General features: G+C 36.5%; 1 protein-coding gene across 1 annotated transcript in view; it reads right to left on the bottom strand.

Annotated features, from left to right (window-relative positions):
* LOC123528578 (SCO-spondin-like) overlaps positions 1–23,825 on the bottom strand; it is a 122,311-nt gene that overhangs the window by 59,236 nt on the left and 39,250 nt on the right. Inside the window, exons 14-21 of the mRNA XM_053520907.1 lie at positions 17,150–17,215; positions 15,224–15,373; positions 8,822–8,887; positions 8,224–8,373; positions 6,746–6,916; positions 5,468–5,638; positions 3,642–3,812; positions 2,151–2,321 (exon numbers count right to left, since the gene is read on the bottom strand). Of these exons, the coding sequence (XP_053376882.1) occupies positions 2,151–2,321; positions 3,642–3,812; positions 5,468–5,638; positions 6,746–6,916; positions 8,224–8,373; positions 8,822–8,887; positions 15,224–15,373; positions 17,150–17,215 (1,116 nt within the window). The remainder of the gene's footprint in view (positions 1–2,150; positions 2,322–3,641; positions 3,813–5,467; positions 5,639–6,745; positions 6,917–8,223; positions 8,374–8,821; positions 8,888–15,223; positions 15,374–17,149; positions 17,216–23,825) is intronic.

Raw genomic sequence — 23,825 nt, 5'->3', positions numbered from 1 at the left:
TTAGTTCAAGGTCAAGTTCTCACCATGAGGTCATTCATAGATTAGTGTGTGTCTTACTCCATAGACAGATTTTCAAATTACTTTCTACAAATGTTAACCATAATGAGACGACATACAAAACATGGATTTCGATCATGTTGACACAATGCTACATAATGTGGAAAGTGTTTTGAAAATCCTTCCAGGGTAAACCGCATCTTCACGATGTGTACAACGCTGCTTTTCATCATAATAATTATGATTTAATGTCAAAAGATTACACGGCGAGTTTAAAGCCAAACATCTTGTTAATATCTTGTCCGCTCTATAATTGTTTGACTCATGAAATTTTAAATTATTGTTTTATTGTGCCCTTTTTCTTAAATATCTATGTCTTATGGTCAGATGTTACGTATTTAGTTCAAATTTCTTTTTAAATGAAGCGGTAGTTTTATTCTTGTTTGAAAGACAGTCGATAGTTTTTTATAATAATTAAAGCGGAAGGAATACATAAATTATGAATCGATTTTAGTCAAGCATTTCACAACGCTAAAAGATTTATTTGATCGGACCACTGTTGGAAAAGATATGATAGTTTTTAAGAAAAATAATTGAACAAGGAGGCTGCCATTTTCAAGTGTCTTAGACTACATGTCATTGACCCACATATCAAACTGGGGAATATCTCTTTTTGAAACATAATACTTTGCCTTTTATATCAGCGAATTCAAGTGTCTACATTCTGTTTCGCAAAAACATCAAAATCTTCTATTCTTCAAAAATATATTTATAAATAATTATATTATGATCAAGGTTTTCTGAAAAGTGAAAAACGAGTTTTATTATTACATGCTCACATATAAACTCCGTTAAGTTACAACTGAAAGTGAAACGTCAGTATTTTCCCTTATCTCGCCTCCGACAAGTTTCTTGAATTTCTATTGGTCAATAGACGTCACGTGGACACAGAATATCTTTCGTATCCTGCAAGTACAGTTCAAGAGCAAAAATTCCAGCCCTTAAGCCATCAATACTTATTTCATGAACTTGAAAGCTGTTATGGAAAATAATGAGTTAATTTACAAGCCCCGCAGAATCTACAATCTTGATGAGACCTGTATACAACCAAAGCTTACACCTTCAAATATTGTTGCTAACCTAAATGTTAAACCAACCCCAGGTAGTAACCTCACCAAACTCTTCAATAACAACAATTATTTGGTGTATAAATGCTTTAGGTCATGCCATCCCACCATTCTTTGTATTCAATAGTCAACCTTATGAAAGGTGCTTGTACCGGTGCCAAAGGAACCATTTCTGAAAATGAATGGTGCAACAGTGAGGTTTTTAGGCAATATTTAGAGGAGCATTTTCTTCCTTTTGCAAGGAAGAAAATGCTCCAAACACCAACCTGTACTCAACCATTCCTTCTTATTTATGATATACACGCTTCCTTAAAAGTCCACATACTATTGAATGTGCAAGGGAAAGAGGTATTGTCTTGTTTGTTCTACTTGCCCAAGTACAAGTTTTAACCGCACACTTGGCAATGCAATACGCACAATTATGACGTCACAATGTTGATATTAACAAAATGCATTAATTAATTTTTTGAGGTTATCAGGTTTCTTCTTACTACATTCTAGTGCAGCTGAGTAAATATTTTATCGAATGAAAAGTTCAAATATATTCTACATATTTAAACATTTTTTTATAAAATTCGAAAGAAATGAATATTTTCAGTCTCAAATGTAAAGGATATCATGTTTATTTTTTGATACCCAGTGACGTTGACATCACTTCGACTCCTACCTTATTTACTCTTTAACACAATCGAAATAATTCTTTTAACTTTATCGCTCTCCAATTTGGTTATACATAAATCCTCTTTGTGGTTTTTAAATAAAAAAAATAGCCATTTGAACTAAATCCGTCCATTTTATAGCGTTTCTAAAGTATTTATATGAAGGTCTTTGTTAACAAAAGGTCCTAAAACTGACTTATGTATAAATGTAAGCTTCAATATAATGAAGCTTCACATTAGTCTTATGTCCGCGTAGAAAGAAATCAGTATCTCAGAATGAGGTGCGACTGTCACAAACAAGGTTCGAACCAATAACCTCCTGGCTAAGAGGCTGTACCCTATCCATACCGACAGTTTTGTACTATACCTGCACATTCCTGTAATCCGCAGTCTCGGTATTCTCTCACGTCCCCGGTACAATCAGCTCCGTGTTTCTTTCCAGGCGTGAACGTGCACACCCGTTCACGTGACTGTTTTCCGCCATTGCACGTGTGTGTACATTGTGACCACGATAACCAATCACTCCAAACACCATCAACTAATTATATACAATTTAATATATTGCTTACAGATCCACCACTTAATTACTCTATTCTTTTATGTTTCTCTGATGGTAATTAAACATGATTTGCATTAGAAATGAGAAATATATAATTATGAATATATATAACAGGCCAAGATGTCTAAAAATTCTTTTGAACTAAAAAGCAGTATGCACAGTGCTTGATTGATATAGTTAAGTTTAGGGCACACTGTTTTGTCTGTGTTTGATAGTTATTTATCTGTTTTTAACTACACTGAAAGTAGATTGACTGCGAAAGTTAGAAACGCATTAATTCTGGGAGGCTTAAATTGTCCATATGTTTTCTTGTAGTATAATTGTATTTTACCTGTGCTATCAGTATTATGTGTGTGGGGGTGGGGGTGGGGGTGGGGAGTAGGTCATTAGGTTGTTGTGGGTCTTAAAATGATAATGCAGAGTAGTCCGAAAGCTACACTGTATATGTATTGAGTATGATTTCAAATTTTTTATTTCTTTTTTCGTTTCGGAAAGGGCTAAGGCTTTCAGATATGTACTAGGCGAAACTTTTGAGAAGCATAGCATTATAGACTTGTACAAAATGACCGTAATACGGGTGATCATGACATGTTATTGCTTGGATATTAACTATACAATGGTGCCAAAGTCGATGACGAAGAATGAAATGGAAACATGTGACCAATAAACAGTCGCCCGAATTTGCAGAATACCATAAGCTTGCTTGGGAATTGCATGAGGATCTTTGACGATTTTTAATCAATGTTGTCTTTTATTTCCTTCCTTTTTTCGCATTAGCAAAGAAAAATCTAATAACTTGTGGACAAATGCGACCTTGACGGATTCGGTTGCCGAACTAGGACTTCAATAAGCGTATCTTTTCGTTTCGTTTTCTGCATATACATGAAATGGCACATGAAATGCTCATGATGTATTCTAGTTTCATTTACTTCAGTTTTGGTATGTGTTCAGTGTGTATTTGAAACTGCCTTTACAGTCTCTTTTTAAATAGTCACCTGTAAATTTAATACTGACCGATTTTAAAGTCTATCGCTATCCGAATTATCGTCCTTTATCTCAGCTATATTTTGTACTTATTTTCTGACAATGAGTGTGTTTGAATTTGGTTTCAGTTCAATAAATTTGTAAAACTCAGTATGAACAAGGAAACAAAAAGTAACTTTTGAAAGTAAAAACAAAATATTTTCAAAATATACTGTATTCTACTTGCGGACGGAGTGCATATGCTCTTCATTTTTGTAATTGACCAAAGTAAAACTCGAAATAGAAAAGACAGAATAATGTCTGCAAAATCTTTACCTGAACAAGGTCCTTCATTACATGCCAACCTGCCCACTCTTTCACCACTGCATGCCTTACCATGTGGAATTGTGTCGTCATAGTGGCACATGCGTGCCCGGAATTTGAGACCTTGATCACATGTTTTACTACACACTGACCACGCTGACCAGTTAGCCCAATATCCATCAACTGTAAAATTACATAACAGTGTCAACTACAAGAGAAATTTAAAAAAAACATGGGACAAACGAGCTTCGGTAGAAACTATTACAAGTACAAACACGCGTTTCTCTTGGACCTCTTGGGCGTTTCAATAGCCATGTACATTGAAAATGTTAACACAAGCGTTTTGACACACCAAACTCGTATACACTTGTCTTATTTTATCGTAAGCATGGATGCTCACGGTAGGGAGGAAATTTCGGTCTTATATTAAGATGGTTGTTCACTGATATACCAGCCAGGCGGAAACTGTTTACGATGATTCTTCCCCATCAAAAGCCGCTGTTTATGGTGGTTAAGAACACTTAAAAAGAGATAATCTAAAGTCAAAATCTAACTCGTATCAGACGCCCTACAGTGACAGCATCCTCTTATAACATTGCTGCTGTATGGCATTGCTGCTTAAACAACCATCGTTGCATTAGACTTAAAGATATACAGCTTCCCAAGTAGTTGGAGCAGTGGGCATTTCATCCGGAAGTGTTCATAAAATTCTGACTAAGCACTTGAAATTATCGAAGCTGACCTCATTTGAATGAACTTCTCACAAAGGATGAGACATTGGTACTAGTAATATACTATTTCGAACCAGTAGGAGACAAATAAAACTTGAAATTATCGAAGCTGACCTCATTTTAATGAACTTCTCATAAAGAATGAGACATTTGTACTAGTATATTATTTCGAACCTCAAATGCGGATAAACAACAAACATGAACTTAGGGAAAGACTAGTTATCACAAAAAAAACTCGAAGTTACAAATGGATATTTTGTACAAAAACTTTAATTCCAAAGGCTCTGTAGTACAAATACACAGTGCATCCTAGGTATGTACTAGGCGAAACTTTAGAGAAGCATAGCATTATCGAATTGTACAAAATGACCGAAATACGGGTGATCATGACAAGTTATTGCCTGGATATTAACTATACAATGGTGCCAAAGTCGATGGCGAAGAATGAAATGGAAACATGTGACCCATAAACAGACGCCCGAATTTGAAGAATACCATAAGCTTGCTTGGGAATCGCATGAGGATCCTTGACGATTTTTAATCAATGTTGTCTCTTATTTCCTTCCTTTTTTTTTCGCATTAGTAAAGAAATATCTAATAACTTGTGGACAAACGCGACCTTGACGAATTAGGTTGCCGAACTAGGACTTCAATAAGCGTATGTTTTCGTTTCGTTTTCTGCATATACATGAAATGGCACATGAAATGCTCATGATGTATTCTACTTTCATTTACTTCAGTTTTGGTATGTGTTCAGTATGTATGTGAAATTGCCTTTACAGTCTCTTTAAGAAGTCACCTGTAAATTTCATACTGGCCGATTTTAAAGTCTATCCCTATCCGAATTATCGTCTTTTATCTCAGCTAGCTATATTTTGTACTTATTTTCTGACAACGACTGTGTTTGAATTTGGTTTCAGTTCAATAAATTTGTAAAACTCAGTATGAACAAGGAAACAAAAAGTAACTTTTTAAAGTAAAAATAAAATATTTTCAAAATATACTGTATTCTACTTGCGGACGGAGTCCATATGCTCTTCATTCTTGTAGTTAACCAAAGTAAAACTCGAAATAGAAAAGACAGAATAATGTCTGAAAAATCTTTACCTGAACAAGGTCCTTCGTTACATGCCAACCTGCCCACTCTTTCACCACTGCATGCCTTACCATGTGGTTTTGTGTCGTCATAGAGGCACGTGCGTGCACGGTATTTGAGACCTTGATCACATGTTTGAGTACACAATGACCACGCTGACCAGTTTGCCCAGTATCCATCAACTGTGAAATTACATAACAGTGTTAGCTACGAAATAAATTTTTAAAAAATATTGGGAGATACGAGCTTCGGTAGAAACTATTACAAGTACAAGCACGCGTTTCTCGTGAACACAAGCGTTTTGACACACCAAACTCGTATACACTTGTCTTATTTTATCGTAAGCATGGATGTTCAAGGTAAGGAGGAAATTAAGTCTTATATTAAGATGCGTTGTTCTCTGATATACCAGCCAGGCGGAAACTGTTTACGATGATTCTTCCCCATCAAAAGCCGCTGTTTATGGTGGTTATGGGTACTAAAAACAAGATAATCTAAAGTCAAAATCTAACTCGTATAAGACGCCCTACAGTGTCAGCATCCTCTTATAACATTGCTGCTGTACGGTATTGCTGCTTAAACAACCATCGTTGAATTAGACTTAAAGATATTCAGCTTCCCAAGTAGTTGCAGCAGTGGGCATTTCATCCGGAAGTGTTCATAAAATTCTGACAAAGCACTTGAAATTATCGAAGCTGACCTCATTTTAATGAACTTCTCATAAAGAATGAGACATTGGTACTAGTATATTATTTCGAACCTCAAATGCGGATAAACAACAAACATGAACTTAGGAAAAGCAATAACGACTAGTTAAAAACTCGAAGTTACAAACGGATATTTTGTACAATATTCTTTAATTCCAAAGGCTTTGCCGTACAAATACATAGTGCATTCTGCAGATCTATTTCTGAGAAGTTTTACAAGGACAAAGTTTTCAAATCACTTTGTCAATTTTACGTTAAACATCGCCCACAAACTTTTATACGGGGCATCTGTCTTCTTTATGACATTTGCACACAAAAGCAGTATTGAGCAGAACCAGAAGCTCAAGCAATCAATATGAGATAGGAAAACAGTATCGTCTAAGATATCAGTACTCATCAACTATAACATATAATTACCATACTATAGTCAATATGAGATAAGATAACTCAGACAATTTATATAATATACGTGATTTTATTGGTACAACTGGCATAAAATCAAGTTTACCAATAACGTATATCTTCTTACAGACTATTAAAATTATTAATTGAAATTAATATTTGATTGCAAGTTAATGTTACCTGGGCAGTCAGCCTCTTTACATTTTTGTGTGTCAGTTGCAGGACCAAAGCAGTCGTTGCCATGAGGAGCGTCGCTTGGGAACGAGCAGCTACGCGTGCGCGTGCGGTCTCCTTCGTCACAAGTCAGTGAACACTGTGACCATATCGACCATTGTGTCCATACTCCATTAACTATGGTAGCAGAAACATCTGTGTTGCTTTTAACTTAACTTTTACATGTATTAAAAATCTACGTAGAAAACGAACGACACAAATGAAACTACAAAGTTAAAAACCTATTTATGTTCCTGGCCTTAAAACTTGAATATATTTGCTTAAACCTTTTCTAAATTAAGGATAGAAGATTTGATAGAGGTTTTTGCCACAGTTTATTAGAAGTAACACTATGAATTCAGTCTTGACCTTAAAATGCTGTGTCTTTATGAACTCTTCATGTGGGTGTCAAACATTAAACATGTCTGGTGTATTGTTCAGATGTTTTTTTGTTTGTTTTTTGTTGGTTTGTTTCGCATGGCATATTGTCCTATTATGGGAAACATTTGTGCCAAGTAATAATAAAATCCCTTCATGGCTAGCAGAGTTATGGACCGGACAGGGAAAAGCCCTGTTGATATTTGACCTCCAATTGTGGCTTTAACCTTTTGAGTAAGAGGTCCAGATTTTGCACATAACACGTCGTCTTATCATGGGGTACACTTGTGCCAAGTAATAATAAAATTCTTTGATGAATGACAGAGTTATGGAGCGGACACGAAACAGATCGTGTTCATGCCATGTTAACATTTGACTGCCAAGTGTGACCTTGACCTTTGAGCTCGGGATCTGGAAGTTGCCCACGGCAAATTGTCTTATTATGGGGTACATTTGTGCCACATATACCTTTATAGATGGAAGAGTTATGGACCGCACAGGAAAAAAAGCTCTGTTGACATTTGACCTCAAGTTGTGACATGCCTTTCAGCCAGGGGTCCGAGTTTTGCACATGACACGTCGTCTCATCATAAGAAACATGTGCCGAATGATATTAAAATCGCTTCATCTATGTCAGAGTTATGGACCGGACCCGACATTGCGGACGGACGGAATGACGGAGTGAAAAGCGCATTCCTATAGTCCCCGAAACTGGTTTTCAACCAGTAGGGAGCTAAGAAAAGTGTGTGGATTTTAAATATAAATGACTAAATGATATCCTAAATTATCATTAAATAGAGCACTGCTTCTTAATGTTTAATGATGTATTGGGCATTGTATTTTGACAGAGGAATTCAGAGTGTTTGTGCACTGCAACCCCTATCATCATTGTTTCTGACAACTAAATGTTATTTCCCATTTGGTACATATGAAAATGGACTGCAGCCGTGGCAGATTGTCATAAGTAATGTTTTACTCTGTAAATATAAAGCCATTTGTGGTTATTTATACCACGTACATTCCATCTAAGGCATCAAGTTCCATAAAATAAAATTACTGTTACTTACCGATACACTCGCCTAAATTGCATGCATACACACTCCATGATTCTCCAGTGCAATCTGCTTTACTTCCGGTGGAGCACATACGTGTCTTTTCACCATATCCTGGTCCACAAGATGCAGAGCAAACAACCTTATAGCCCCATTCTGACCATACTGGATTAAAGTAATTTCATTCGTCAGCTTCCGTACGATTACGTATTCTCCGTATGCAATTTCTGCATTCTTCGGCTGGTTGCTCGTAGGAACTACACGAGCAGCCGAAAATTCCGAAACAGGATTAGGAGAATACTGATCAAACAAGAGTTGCCAAATGTTATTGTGTGTCCTTAAAATACACATTGCAAACGGTGTAGATACTTAAATGTATTTAGAGTAATTTTGGAAGTTTTGGAAGTTTCTAAATGTTAATATTGCTTGCTAAGTCGAAAACCTTAACTCGAACGCGCGAAAATAGCTCACGAAGCAGAACTCTGTAAGAGCAGACAAGACACGTGTTGTTGAATTTTTTTGGTTGACGCAGAGCTAGCTTTTTGTGGTTTTTAAATTGTCTGACTACTAAATGCCGAGTACAATACAGACGCTCCCAACTACAGTTACTTACATGCCTGACCTGCTTTTGTTGTTGGTGGGGTTGTTGGTGTACTTGTTGTTGTTGTTGCTATTCCAGCTAAAACACAGAAAATTGTGAATTGTTTAGAAATTCAAAATGATAACTGTTTGATACAAAACTAAACACTATTATAAGCTTAATTCTACGTAAATACGTATTTATTGTTGTTTCTTGATAGTCGGTGTCGGCGTTGATAAAGATTTTGTTTATATCAACTTAAAAAAAAAAACTTATGAAATTGTTCACGTTTCTTTTCTATTACAAGTTTAGTATGTGGACGAAGGACGACAGCTTTCACTTATCACAATTATGTACCTTTTGTACTTAGGAAATTGGAATTTCTTTGATACAATTTTGTGGAGGTTCACTTTTTCTTAAGTGTTACAAGTCCTATAGCAGTGAAACTTTGTACACTTCTTAATTATCATTAGATGAAACACCAGTTAAAGAACCAATTCGTTCACATGTCTCTTTTCAATATAGAATTTATCTATTTATTTTTGTGTTTTTTTTTTCTTTTTCTTTTTAAAGCTATTGACTTCAATCTTTCACCTTTCATTATCAACAGAAGGCGATTTTAGCTTTGAAAGTGTTCACCTTTATTTATCACCAGAAGGTGTTTAGAACAGATCAGAACAGAAGTTTATTTTCTAGACGTGTACATAGTACATAGTCATTATAAATTCAAATAAATAAAAGAATTTGTTGACAGTCAGCGAGCTAATCATACAAGGTACATATACTACATCATTATACATAACGTTAATTGTTAAACAGAGGATGAACATATTACATATTAACTTATTTTTCAAATCATAATAGCAGGGGCGTACAAAAATAACAGAAAACTCATTTTCAGTGTCTACATTAGAATTACAACATAAACATTTCCTTTGGTCTCTAGGAGTATTATTTATTTATTGCATATCGTCCAGTTTGGATTCTTAACGGTAAAACAGAAATTCTTAATCGACAAAAATAATAGCGGAGATTGTATGGCAAAATGTTGAATAATTCTCATAGCCAAAATTAGTTTTCAAATATTTGTAATTTGAGAGAACTTGATTTCTGTCTAAACTACCATGCCATTCTAAAATAAAACAATCCATACTTCTTTGTTTAAATAAAATTGGTAAAGTTTGAAAATCTACAAAGTTGTCATCAAATACAAACATAAAACCATATTCACTTAACATTTTCTTAACATTATAAACCGAATTTCTAAAACCTATATTACATAGTTGCAAACTTTCACTATACATCGTTTTTATTATGCCCCCATTCGAAGAAGGAGGGGTATATTGTTTTGCAGATATCGGCCGGTCGGTCGGTCTGTAGACCAATCCGTTTCCGGATGATAACTCAAGAACTCTTGGGCTTAGGATTATGAAAGTTAATATGGTGTTTGGACATAACAAGCAGATGAAACCTATTGATTTTGAGATCAGTAGGTCAAAGATCAAGGTCACAGTGATCCAGAACAGTTAAAAGGTTTCCGGACGATAACTCAAGAACGTTTGGGTCTAGAATCATGAAAGTTGATAGTGTGGTTGGTTATGATAAGCAGATGACGACCTATGTTGATTTTGAGATCAGTAGGTCAAAGGTCACAGTGTCCCAGAACAGGTAGACGGTTTCCGGAGGACAACTCTAAAACGCTTGGGCCTAGGATTATGATAAGCAGATGATCTTATTGTTTTTGAAGTCCGTAAGTCAAAGGTCAAGGTCACAGTGACAAGGAATGATTTAATGGTTTCCGGATGATAACTCAAGAAGGCTTGGGCCTAGAATCTCGAAATTTGATAGGGAGGTTGATTAAGACCAGCAGATGACCCCTATTAATTTTGAGGTCAGTATGTCAATGGTCAAGGTCACAGTGACCTGAAACTGTTAAAATGTATCCGGACGATAACTTGAGAGTGCTTGGGACTAGGATCATGAAAATTAATAGGGAGGGTTATCATTACCAGCAAATGACTCCTTATTGGTTTTGAGTTCAATAGGTCAAAGGTCAAGGTCATTTTGCCCAAGAAAAGTAGAACTCTTGTGCAAAGTGATCAAATAATTTCTGTTCCTTGTGCAATTACTGAATGCATCAAGTTGTGGGGGGGGGGGGGCGCATTCCGTGTTCTACGAGCCCTTGTTAAAATATTATATTATTACACCAATATTTTACTATTCGTACATAACGTGATACATAAAGAGGATATCGACATACTTCACCATATATACTAACATTGCTACTTAATATGTACAATTTACAATTTAACTTTACATTTAGAATACGCTTGCAAAATTGTAAATGAATTTTTTCAATTTCTTTTGATTTCGTGTAGCCCCAAATTTCACTAGCATATCCAAGAATTGATCCAACAAGAGCATCAAACAATTGACATAATGCTTAGTTGTTAAAGGTAACATTTTAAATTTCACTAATAACATATTAAATGCTTTAAGAGCTTTACTAGGTGTTCTTGATTAAGACTAAAATTACCTATATAATTGAAGACTGTTCCCAAACAGTTGAAGTTATTGACAACTTCGATATTATTTCCATTATAAGTCCATTGTTCATCAGGTAACAAGCCCCCACGCTTTCTGAATACCACTATCTTTGTTTGGTTAACATTAACTTTTAAACCCCAATTTTTATTATAGGTAAATTAAGTGTCTAAATCGTTTTGCAATTCTTGGGGAGATTTCGCTAAAATAGCCATATCGTCAGCAAATAATATAAAATCAAAACAATGTCGTCAATATTTAACCCAGAGTTAACATCACCTTGTTAAAATAACTCGAGATCTTCAAAAAAAGAGAGAAGTCATAATTCGTGACATGACTTCACCTTGTCGCAAACCGATTGCGTATTCGAAATAATCAGAAAAGCTATTTGAAGACTTTACACAAGACTTACCCTTGCGGTAGATATCTTTAATTATGCGCAAATACTTAAGATATAGCTTTAAAACTTTCACCCTTCTTTATCACCAGAATATGATTATAGCTTTGAAAAATTTCACCTTTCTTTATCACCAGAAGGTGGTTATAGCTTTGAAACTGTCACTAGAAGGTGATTATGAAGGCCAAGAATCACGACTTTTATCTTCTATATTGCCTTATGTTTTAAGCATTTACAGAAGAGCATTGTCACCATCAGGCGGTGCTTTTGTAATAAATTGTAATAGCTATATAATCATAATCAACATCATCATCATCGTCATTATTATTATAGTAGTTTTTATTAGGTCATAATAAACTAATTGCTCGATTATCATACCCGCTCGCCTCGATATTTCATGTTCGCATATCCATATAATTCTTAAAGGATAAATTTGTATTTCAATAAGTGTCTTTATTGATTTATTACCCGTTGATCTAAATGACATAAACTGCGTTGTATATAAAGAACTTATCCTACCTTCATGCGAAATTTAAGGGCAGAAATATAAGGGTTTAAAACATTTTACTTTATAAGGTCATTGGATAAGAGAATTGCCGGCTTTATTTTATTTTTTTTTGTTTTGTTTGTTTGTTTTATTTTGCGTTTTGTATTCAAAACGACGCAGTATAGCTTTTTAGAATAACTACAAAGAGATATTTATGTTCTGATTTTGTCCAGCATATGAGATTTTCAGAGACTTATATTCCCAAAAGAACTATATTGCTACTATAGAAAAAGAAAAGGGGATGTTAAATTGTATATAAGAAAGCTTTATTTCATTAAATACAACCCACTGAATGTACTCCTTTTTACTTCTTTCAAGGTTGCATCTCGAAACATCGCCATTTTTACTTGCGATAGGGACAGACCGATTTCAATAGAATGCCATATATCCATACTGATACGCAACAGAATAAAAGAAAACAAAACGCCATTTAGAAAGGACAAGAGGAAAGAAAGAAAGCTTGGAGTACTTGTTTAGGCTTAAATTTTATTTGGTAGTGATAAGCCTTCATAATGTTAGTGCAGGATGTTTTTTTTTTTTTGTTTTGTTTTGTTTATTTTAGGGGGGGGGGGGGGGGGGGGGGGGGCGGGGGTTAACGCCGTTTTTCAACAGTATTTCAGTTATGTAACGGCGGGCAGTTAACCTAACCAGTATACCTGGATTATGTACCAGTACAAACCTGTTCTCCGCAAGTAACTGCCAACACAATGTCGTTTATCAAATAGTCACGGAAATATACGCCCCGTCTGAGGATCGAACTCACGACCCCACGATCCGTAGACCATTGCTCTTACCTACTGAGCTAAGCGGGCGTGTTGTGCAGGATGGTGGATGAAGGCACCAGGCGGAGAGGGGGCGTCTTAGCTTTGTTTCAGGCGTGGGTTGGAACATGCTTAGAAACACCGACTTTCGTAAGCCGGCTAGATGGCTACCTAACATGAAAAACTGTACAGCAAAAGTGAGGTTTCGAACCAATAGGGGTGACGGTAAGTGATTCCTAGCCAGTGACCTTAACAACTCGGCCATGAAGACCCCGATTAAGGTTCTAACTTAATCGTGGATTAAACGTGGAGCTTCTTTACAATGTTGTTATATTCTCAAAGGATTTTAAAATGCAACCTTGTATAATAATTGCCAACCATTTGTACTTTTGGTTGACGATTTTTAAACAGAAAATGACTTCATAAACATGATGTGGCGTCATAGTGTCTGAATTACATTATCTTAATTGTCTGTTATAATGTAATAAATGAAATGGAGGGAAAGTACAACTTCATTCTAAGCATGTATACCTGATAAACACGAAATTGTACCTGATAAAGACGAAATTTACCCAACTTCACTTCAAAGGGAGAATAATCTGGATAATTATACTGGTAGTCCGAATTTAAATCCGATAGAGTTCTTATGAATAACTTATTAAAACTTCTTGATGTCACATGTATATATGCATTCAGATTCAGAGTTCGAAACTATAAAATACCGGACAACATTTTTAATAAAATCTTGGGAGTCAATCAGCATTGCAAAGTTGAGGAACATAGTACATATGTCCAAAAGGCTTTCGGAAAATTGTGATAATTACCAAAGGCAGACATATAGGTTATTACAAAATGTATTGAAACTTTAAATCTTACATCCTAAATATAAACGATCAATATAGCGTATATGTTTCAAAAATGTTACATTATAACTGTTGCTGAATATTTCCTACGTGCACGATTTAGGACACCCTTCAGACATTTTGATAACCGGATAACTGTTAAATCCTCCGAACGGACATCTTTCAGACTTTAGAAAGATTACAAAGTTTAGTTTTTCTCATGCAGATTAACCTCATTATAAAGAATAGAAAAACACTAGAGCTAGAGACAATTGTAGCAACAATAGAGAATGTCATGCTTTTGCTTCATTTGTTTGAAAATTACCAAATTATGAAACAATTAGTTATACTGTTCAAGTCAGTACTACCCTGTGTCAGGATCCAGGGCCTTGGAATATCGCTCTGATAAACTACAGATTGAATGACCGGATTTCTCATTGTAACAGTTGAAGTAAATAAAAAAAAACGTTCAAGTTTTGATATATTCGGCTCGTCTACTAAAATATAATTGTCCCGGCTGTTAAGCCTCGACTTTCTTATCTTCTTTGACTTATTTAAGAAATCTAAATTTATATAAAACAGTAATTCTAAATATTCTCTATATTTTTTCTTAATTTTTGCTCGTCATGATTTATTTTCATATCAATCATCAAAAATTGCAAAATGTAAATCCTAACCCAACACATCCCAAATTTTAAGATAAATGTGGGTGATATCTCTGCAATTAATATATGATGGCTCAAGTATTTCATTCGTATCTTTTAAAAAATTCAGAATTGTTCAATAGAAGACATTTTTGTCAAAGGTCATAAAAACCTGATAGGTGGTCTTTAAATGCTATTTAAATGCACAACATAAGCAATTATAGGGCTGGAAAACGATTGTGAAATTAAAACAGGAAAATATGTTTTTAATTTCAAACTAAACTGCAGTATGACTATTTACGGTTATCTTTACCAACATGTTCAGATCAGTGTTGAGTTATCTGATACAAACCTATGCAAGGCCCATCATCACAGGCTGTTAGCTGATAAGTTTTGCCGGTACAATCGGAGTTAACTCCCGTACTGCAGAACTGTTGAATTGTGAACATGTAAAGGAGACCATTTTGTCAGAAGTCATAACAACCTAATAGGTGGTATTTTAGTGCTTTTTAAAAGCACTGCATAAGCTCTTATAGCGCTGGAAAACAATTATGAAATTAAAACAGGAAGCATACGTCTTTTTTTAATTTTAAACGTTTTTGCACTATGACTATTTACGGTTATCTTATATGGCAAGACAGTGAAACTTGAACCAACAAGTTCAGGTCAGTGTTGGTTTGTTGAGTTATTTGATACAAACCTATGCAAGGCCCAGCATTACAGGGCGTTAGCTGATAAGTTTTGCCGGTGCAATCAGAGTTAACTCCCGTACTACAGTTACGGTACCTGACCGACACGCCTATACCGCACGATTTCTGACATGATAAATATGCAGACCATTCCGTCCAGGCTGAAATAAATAGCAGATAACACACATGATAAGTCTTCTTGGATAACAGATTTTTTTATTATAGGGAGTATGCAGCATGAACACGGCTGCGTGAAATTGTAACATGAAAGATATTACAATGATATCAATATATTATGTAGATGAAAATCATTTCAATAAATGTTAATATTTCATATATGTCTTAGCTAACATTCTGTTGCTGATTTAACTTTTAAAGGAAAAATATTTAAAAAAATAGATAAAAATGTAACAAACAGGTAAAGTATTTACTGACAAGTAACGTTTCAGAAATCGGACGCTACTTGGACGAACAAGTAAGTTAGTGTTTAAAAAGGCTTAAAGTAACCAGTTAGTTAACCCTTACCATGCTAAATTTCTATAATGAACTTGTCCATCTTCCAATTTAGACAGTACCATTAACTGTTGAAAGGGGTGTTTACCAAAAGATAATGGGTAAATAGCGAACAATGCAGATCATGATCAGACTGCACTGGTCGCAAAGGTAACAAGAGCTGTCACAGGAGACAGCGAACTCGATTATTTCAATGCTGGATAGTGAAAATGGACACATCTGAGAAGGCTGGAGCAGTCACTGAAGTGTTTAATGACTCCAATGTGGATGAAGGTGTTGGACAATAGCTTATGTTTGTATCAAAAGAATTAAGTATTAAGAGAGATAAAGATGAAGTTATCAAAACATTAAATAAGTATAATTCTAAGCAAAATTATTGGTGCAAGAGTGATGTGATGCACCTTGTGTCACATGATGTGGGTGATGATGTGTATCAACTACTTTTAAGTTTGAATCAAATCCATCTAGTAATAACCGAGATAGAGTGAAAGAGCACCAAAACTTTAACCTGAATTTCTAAGTAAAAAGGGCAGATAATTTATGAAATACTGGTGTTAGAGTTATGGTCCTTGTGTTATATGATGGGAATGATGATGACGAACAACTATTTTAAGTTGGATCAAATCATGTCTGTAATAACAGAGATATATTGAAAATGCATCAAAATTAACCTTAAATTCTAAGTGAAAGGGGGCATTATTCATGAAAAAATTCTGCTAGAGTTATGGACCTTGTGCCATATGATGTGGATGATAAGTCGGAACAACCAGTTTAAGTTTGAATCAATTCCATTTAGTAATAACTGAGATAGAGTGAAACTGCACCAAAACGTTAATGTGAAATTCTAACTAAAAAGGGAAAAATTCATGAAATATTGGTGCAAGAGTTATGGCTCTTCTGACATATGATGTGAATGATGATGTGGAACAACTATTTTAAGTTTGAATTAAATCCATTGAGTAATAACAGGGAAAGAGTGAAAATACACCAAAACTTTAATGTGAAATTCTTAGTAAAAAGGGGGATAATTTAATGAAATATTGGAGCAAAAGTTATTGCCCTTGTGTCATATGATGTGAGTGATGATTTGGAACAACTTTTTAAAGTTTGAATAAAATCTACATTGTATTTCGTAATAACAGAGATAATGTCATTATGGGTCCTTAAAATACACATGGCAAACGGTGTAGGAACTAAAATACATTTAGAGAAAGTTTGGAAGTATTGGAAGTTTCTAAATTTTCGGTTAATATAGCTAGCTGACTCGAAAGCCTTAACTCCAAAGCACGAAGATAGCTTACGAAGTAGAACTCTGTAAGAGCAGACAAGACATTTGTTGTTAATTTTTTTCCGGCTGACACAGATCTAGCTTTTTTGTGTTTTTTATATTGTGTGACTACTAGCACCCGACTACAGTTACTTACATGGCAAAACTGGTTTTGGAGTTGTTGTTGTTGCTGCTGTTGTTGTTGTACTTGTTGTTATTCCGGCTAAAAACACAGAAAAAAATAAAGTGTGAAATTTTAGAAATTCAAAATGGTAATTGTTTGATACCAGACTGCTATTATTAGCTTAAATCTACGAAGTATTGATTGTCGTTTCTTGATCGTCGGCGTCGGCGTTGATAACGATTTTGTTTATATCAACTTTTTCTTAAAAAAACTTTCAAAAACTACCTTTATCACCAGAAGATGATTACAACTTTGACATGTTTACCTTTCTTTATTTCTTTATCTTCAGAAGGTGATTGTAGCTTTGAAACTGTCATCTTTCTTTGTCATCAGAAGGTGATCATAGCTTTGAAACTTTCACATTTCGTTATCACCAAAATATAATTATAAAGGCCAAGAATCATGACATTTATCTTCTATATTGCCTTATGTTTTAAGCATTTACAGACGAGCGTTGGCACTCTCAGGAAATGCCCTTGTAAAATTGATATCAGCTTTATAATCATCATCAACAGCATTATCATCGTCATTATTATCAACATTGTTATCATATTTTTTTCATTAGGTCATAATAAACTAATTGCTTGATTATCATCTTGTGCTCGCTTCGATATTTCATATTTCCCATATCCATTTAATTCTTGAAGGATAAAATTTGTATTTCAATAAGTGTCTTTGTTGATATATTACCCGTTTATTTAATAAAAGTGTGTTGTATGTAAAAAACCTACCCTACCTTCATGCGAAATAAAGGGCAAACATCTAAGAGTATAAAACATTTTGCTTTATAAGGTCAGTGAAGAAGAATATTGCCGGCTTCTTTTCGATTTTTTGTTCAAAATGATGCAATATTGTTTTCAAGAAAAATACAAACACACATTTATGTTAAGATTTTATCCAACATATCAGATTTTCAGAGACTAATATTCCCATGAAGACCTATATCGCTACTATAGAAAAAGAAAAAGGGGTGTTAACTTTTATATAAGAAAGCTAAATTTCATTAAATACAACCCGCTGAATTTACTCCTTTTTACTTCTTTCAAGGTCACTTCTTGAAACGTCGCCATTTTTACTTGGCATGCGATTTCGAAGAATGCCACATATACATACTGAAACGCAGCAGAAGAAATGAAAACAAAATGCCATTTAGAAAAGGCAAAAGGAAAGGAAGAAAGATTGGAGTACTTGTTTAGGCTTAGATTTGATTCGGTTGTGATCAGCATTCATAGTGTTTGTGCTGGATGATGAAAGCACCAGGGGGCCATCCGAGCGTTGTTTAAGGCTTGGGTTCGCACATAGTTAGAACTACCGACCTTCGTAAGCCGGCTGAACGGCTACCTAACATGAAAAACTGTACAGCCAAAGTGAGGTTTCGAGCGCATGTCGGTGACGGTAAGTGATTCCTAGTCAGCGACCTTAACAACTCGGCCATGGAGGCCCTGGTTAAGGTTCTAACTTAATCGTTGATTAAACGTGGAGCTTCTTTACAATGTTGTTATATTCTCAAAGGATTTTAAAATGCAACCTTGTATAATAATTGGCAACCATTTGTACTTTTGGTTGACGTGTTTTAAACAGAAAATGACTTCATAAACATGATGTGGCGTCTTAGTTTCTGAATGACATTATTTTTAATTGTCTGTTATAATGTAATAAATGAAATGGAGGAAAAGTACAACTTCATTCTAAGCATGAATACCTGATAAACACGACATTGTACCTGATCAAGCCGAAATGTACCCAACCTCACTTCAAAAGGCAAATGATATGGATAATTATACTGGTAGTCCGAATTTAAATCCGATAGAGTTCTTATTAATAACTTATTAAAACTTCTTGATGTCACTGTGTACCTGTATTCAGATTCAGAGTTAGAAACTATAAAATACCGGACAACATTTTTAACAAAATCTTGGAAGTCGATCAGCATTGCAAAGCTGAGGAACATTGTACATATGTCTGAAAGGTTTTTGGAAAATTGTGATAATTACCAAAGGCAGACATATAGGTTATTACAAAATGTATTGAAACTTCAAATCTTATATCCTAAATATAAACGATCAATATAGAGTATATGTTTCAAAAATGTTACATTATAACTATCACTGAATATTTCCTACGTGCACGTTTTAGGATACCCTTCAGACATTTTGATAATTGGATAACTGTTAAATCTTCCAAACGGACATCTTTCAGACTTTAACTCATAGTTAAGTCTTCAAATTTTGATATTTTCATTCGATCGGTTATTATCGACTTCTAAGGATTTTTTTCTCAAGAGAAACTATGATGAACCGATTGTCGGTTTTACTAACCGAAAATCGGATGTTTGGACGGTTTATCTATTTACCTTTTACATCCAAAACTTAGTATCTTATTCAAAATATTGAAAACTCTAAAATGGTTCGACTTGATTTCCAGCTAAACAAAGAAGAAAATCGAGCTCTGTATATTCTGCGATAAACAACGGTTGATGCGCTTTGTTTATTTGTTTTTGGGTCTAACGCCATATTTCAACAGTAGTTCAGTCATGTAACGGCGGGCAGTTACTAGTTACCTAACCAGTGTTCCTGGATTATGTACCTGTATAAACCTCTTCTCCGAAAGTAACTGCCAACTTCACCACATCAATTATCAGAGGATGAGGACGAATGCTTTCAGACACAATGTCTTTCATCAAATCGTCATGGAGAACATACGCCCCCGCCCGGGGATTGAACTCGCGACCCCGCAATCAGTAGACCAATACTGTCTCTACGGAGCTAAGCGGGCGGGCTACGGTTGATGCTCGGACCGGTAAGAGAACATTATGACGTCAATTATGACGTCAAATTGCCCCATGACGTTAATTATTACAAGTTGAGCATGTAGGCGAAGGACGACAAGTCTCACTTGACAAAATTATGTTCCAGTTGTACTTAGCAAATTTGAATCCCATTGACCTTTGATCTCCAAGTGTGACCTGGGCATTTAAGCTGGATTCTGGGTGTTGCGGATAACGGTTGGTCTCATCATGGGAAACATGTAAGCCAAGTAATATTGTAATCCCTTTATGGATGACAAAGTTGTTGACCGAACACAAAACAGATCCTGTTCGTGCCATGTTAACATTTGACTGCCAAGTGTGGACTTGACCCTTGAGCTCGGGATCTGAAAGTATGTTGTGCATGGCATATTGTCCTGTTATGGGGGTATATTTGTGCCATGAAATATAAAAGTGCCTTCATGGATGGCAGAATTATGGATCGGATAGACAAAAAGCCATATTGACATTTTACCTCCAAGACTGTCCACTCAGTGGCATGTAGTGACTGCGAGCAGTGGTTCCACAAAGTCGAAAGTCTAAGAAACCTCTGACCGTCTGTGCAGTGTACCGCCCACCAGATAACAACATGGACACTATGAAGGAGATCCAAAGGTGTATATCGACCATCCACAGCACCCACAAGAACAACACCCTCTACATAAGCGGTGACATCAACCTTCCAGATATTGAGTGGGAAGACAACGTTGTAACAGGAAATAGATACTCATTGCTTCTCAGGCAAATGCTTATTGATATGCTACAAGACGCCCAGTGCAAACAAATAGTCAACATTCTATCAAGAATTAACAACACCTTTGACATCTTTGCAACCAACCGCCCTTCCCTGATCAATAAGTGTACAGCAATACCCGGCATCAGTTACCACGACATCGTCCTAGTTGATGCAAACACCATACCATCAAGAAGAAACCCTGTACCCAGACTCATCTATCTATGGAATAGGGCAGACGTGTTTAGAATGAGATTGTACCTGATCGAATTCGTCTCCCAGTACACAGCTACATACAGTACTACTACTCCAATAAACCGCCTCTGGTCAGCCTTGAAAGATAAATGCCTAAACACCTTTAACTCTTTTGTACCATCGAAAATGACTTCGTCAAGGCACAGCCAAACTTGTTGCAACAGAACTATCCGCGGACTATCGCGTAGTAAACAGAAAGCATATAAGAAGGCTCATAGAACCAAGAAGACAGAAGACTGGAACAGGTACAAGTCCTTACAGACCACTGTAAAGAAGGAGTGTAAGACGACATACACTAAATATGTCACATATCTTCTTGTCACTGAGGGCAAGTCAAAGAAGTTGCACTCTTTTGTCAAGAGCCAGAAAAGTGACAACACAGGGGTGGCACCGTTGAAGAAGAATTGAGTCAACCATGTGGATGCAGCAACCAAGGCAGAACTATTGAATGACCAGTTCTCCTCCGTATTTACTTCGGGAGACAACTCCACTCTTCCAGACCTTGGAGAGTCGCCCTATCCAGATGCCTCTCCCATACAGGTGAACACAATCGGAGTCCTGAAGTTGTTGCAGGGACTGAAACCTCATATGGCAACTGGTCCGGAAAATGTCTCTAGCCGATTCCTGAAGGAGATGGCCAACCCACTGGCCCCGGCGCTCACGCTTATCTTCTAGGCCTCATTGGACCAGGGAAGAGTACCAGATGACTGGAGATCAGCAAATGTCACGCACATCTTTAAGTAGGGGGAAATGGGTAAGCCGTCCAACTATCGGCCAGTCTCACTAACACCGGTGACTTGCAAACTCCTCGAACAAATAGGCTACAGCCAACTAATGCGTTTCTTGGACGACCACGACATTTTGAGTACCAACCAACACGGCTTTAGGAAGAAGCGATCCTGTAAGACCCAGCTGATCCAGACTGTGAACGACATAGCCTCCAGTCGGGACAGTGGCAATCAAGTTGATGCAATATTTCTAGACTTTTCCAAAGCGTTTGACAAGGTGCCTCATAGACGACTTGCCCTCAGAATCGACCAATACAGGGTCCGCGGAAGAACACTGAAATGGATCTCAAGCTTCCTTAGCAACAGAACACAGCAAGTGCTGGTAGATGGAAAATCATCCAAGCCTGCCCCCGTGACCTCTGGCGTACCCCAGGGCACAGTTTTCGGCCCTTTGCTGTTTCTTGTCTACATCAATGAAATGCTCGGCTCACCATGCATACTGTTTGCTGATGACTCCCTACTTTTCCGAGTGATAAAGGCAGAAACAGACTCCAAAGCCCTTCAGGGTGACCTTGACCGCTTGCAGGAATGGGAGAAAACCTGGCAGATGGAGTTCAACCCAGACAAAAAAACGAAGGAACATACAGGCATCACACTTTATCCATGGTAAAGAATTACGGACCACCAAGAAGGCAAGGTACCTTGGCGCCACACTTTCTGATAACCTCTTATGGAACAACCATATTAACACCATCTGCTGCAAGGCAAACAATACCATTGCCTTCCTCAGCCGAAACCTGTCTTCCTGCCCCAAGACCATCAAGGAGGCTAGCTGCAAAACATACGTAAGACCACAAGTGGAATACGCACCAACCATCTAGGACCCATACACCCAAGCCAATGTGACTAAAGTTGAAGCAGTTCAACGACGAGCCGACAGATAGGTATCTGGAGATTATAATCAAAGGAGCAGCGTTAGTGCCATGCTTGACACACTCGGCTGGGAACCACTACTTATCAGGAGAAAGCAGGCCAAGGCTGTCATTTTGTACAGAATTGTCAACAACTTAGTTGCAATTCCAAGAGACCCTCATCTGAAACCTCAAGGATCTTCAACGAGGGACCACTCGATGCGATTTGTTGTTCCTTTCTGCCGCATCAACGCCATGAAAGAGTCCTTCTTCCCGTCAGCCATCGCACTGTGGAACAGACTCCCTGACAGTCTGGTCTCGGCACCCACCTTGGAAGCATTTAAGGCCGGGATCTCCAAAACAACACTCTAAGTCGACAGAAAAATAGTTTTATCCTGTTTTTAACCTTGGGTACCCTCCCCATCTTGTAAATAGTTAGGCAATAAGGATGCGAGTATGTTGCGCATGCAGCGATGCATTGTCAATGGAAGAAGAAGAAGAATTGTCACCTTGACCTTTGAGCTAGGGGTCCGGGTTTTGCACATGGCACGTCGTCTTATCATGGGAAACATTTGTGCTGAGTAATATTGAAATTCCTTGAAAAATGACAGATTTATGGAACGGACACGAAACAGACCCTGTTCATGCCATTTTAACATTTGACTGTCAAGTGTGACCTTGACCTTTTGAGCTAGTGGTCCGTATTTTGAGCACGACACGTCGTATCATCATGGAAAACAATTGTGGAAAATAAAATAAAAGTCCCATAATAAATGAAAGAGTTATGGACCGGACACGATATTGCTGACGGACGGAATGACGGACGGAAAAGTGCATTCCAATAGTCCCCGAAACTGGTTTTCAACCAGTAGGGGACTAATAAATGTGTGTGAGTTTTAAATGTAAATGACTAAATGAAGACCTAAATTAACGTTAAATAGCGCACTACTTTTTAATGTTTTAATGATGTATTGGGCATTGTATTTTGACAGAAGAATTCTGAGTGTTTGTGCACTGATGCCCCTATCATCATTGTTGTGACAGCTGATTGTTATTTTACATTTGGTACATGTATATATGGGCTGCAGCTCCTGTGACAGATTGTCATAAATAATGTTTTTCTCTGTAACATAAACCCATGTGTCCACGTACATTCCATCTAAGGCATCAAGTTCCATAAAACAAAATTACTGTAAACAAGCGTGCCAAAATGTCA

This window comes from Mercenaria mercenaria, chromosome 13, assembly GCF_021730395.1.
Source record: "Mercenaria mercenaria strain notata chromosome 13, MADL_Memer_1, whole genome shotgun sequence".
In the NCBI taxonomy this organism is placed as follows: domain Eukaryota; kingdom Metazoa; phylum Mollusca; class Bivalvia; order Venerida; family Veneridae; genus Mercenaria; species Mercenaria mercenaria.
Note: the sequence above shows the minus strand (reverse complement) of the source record. Positions and strands in the feature narration are given on the sequence as shown.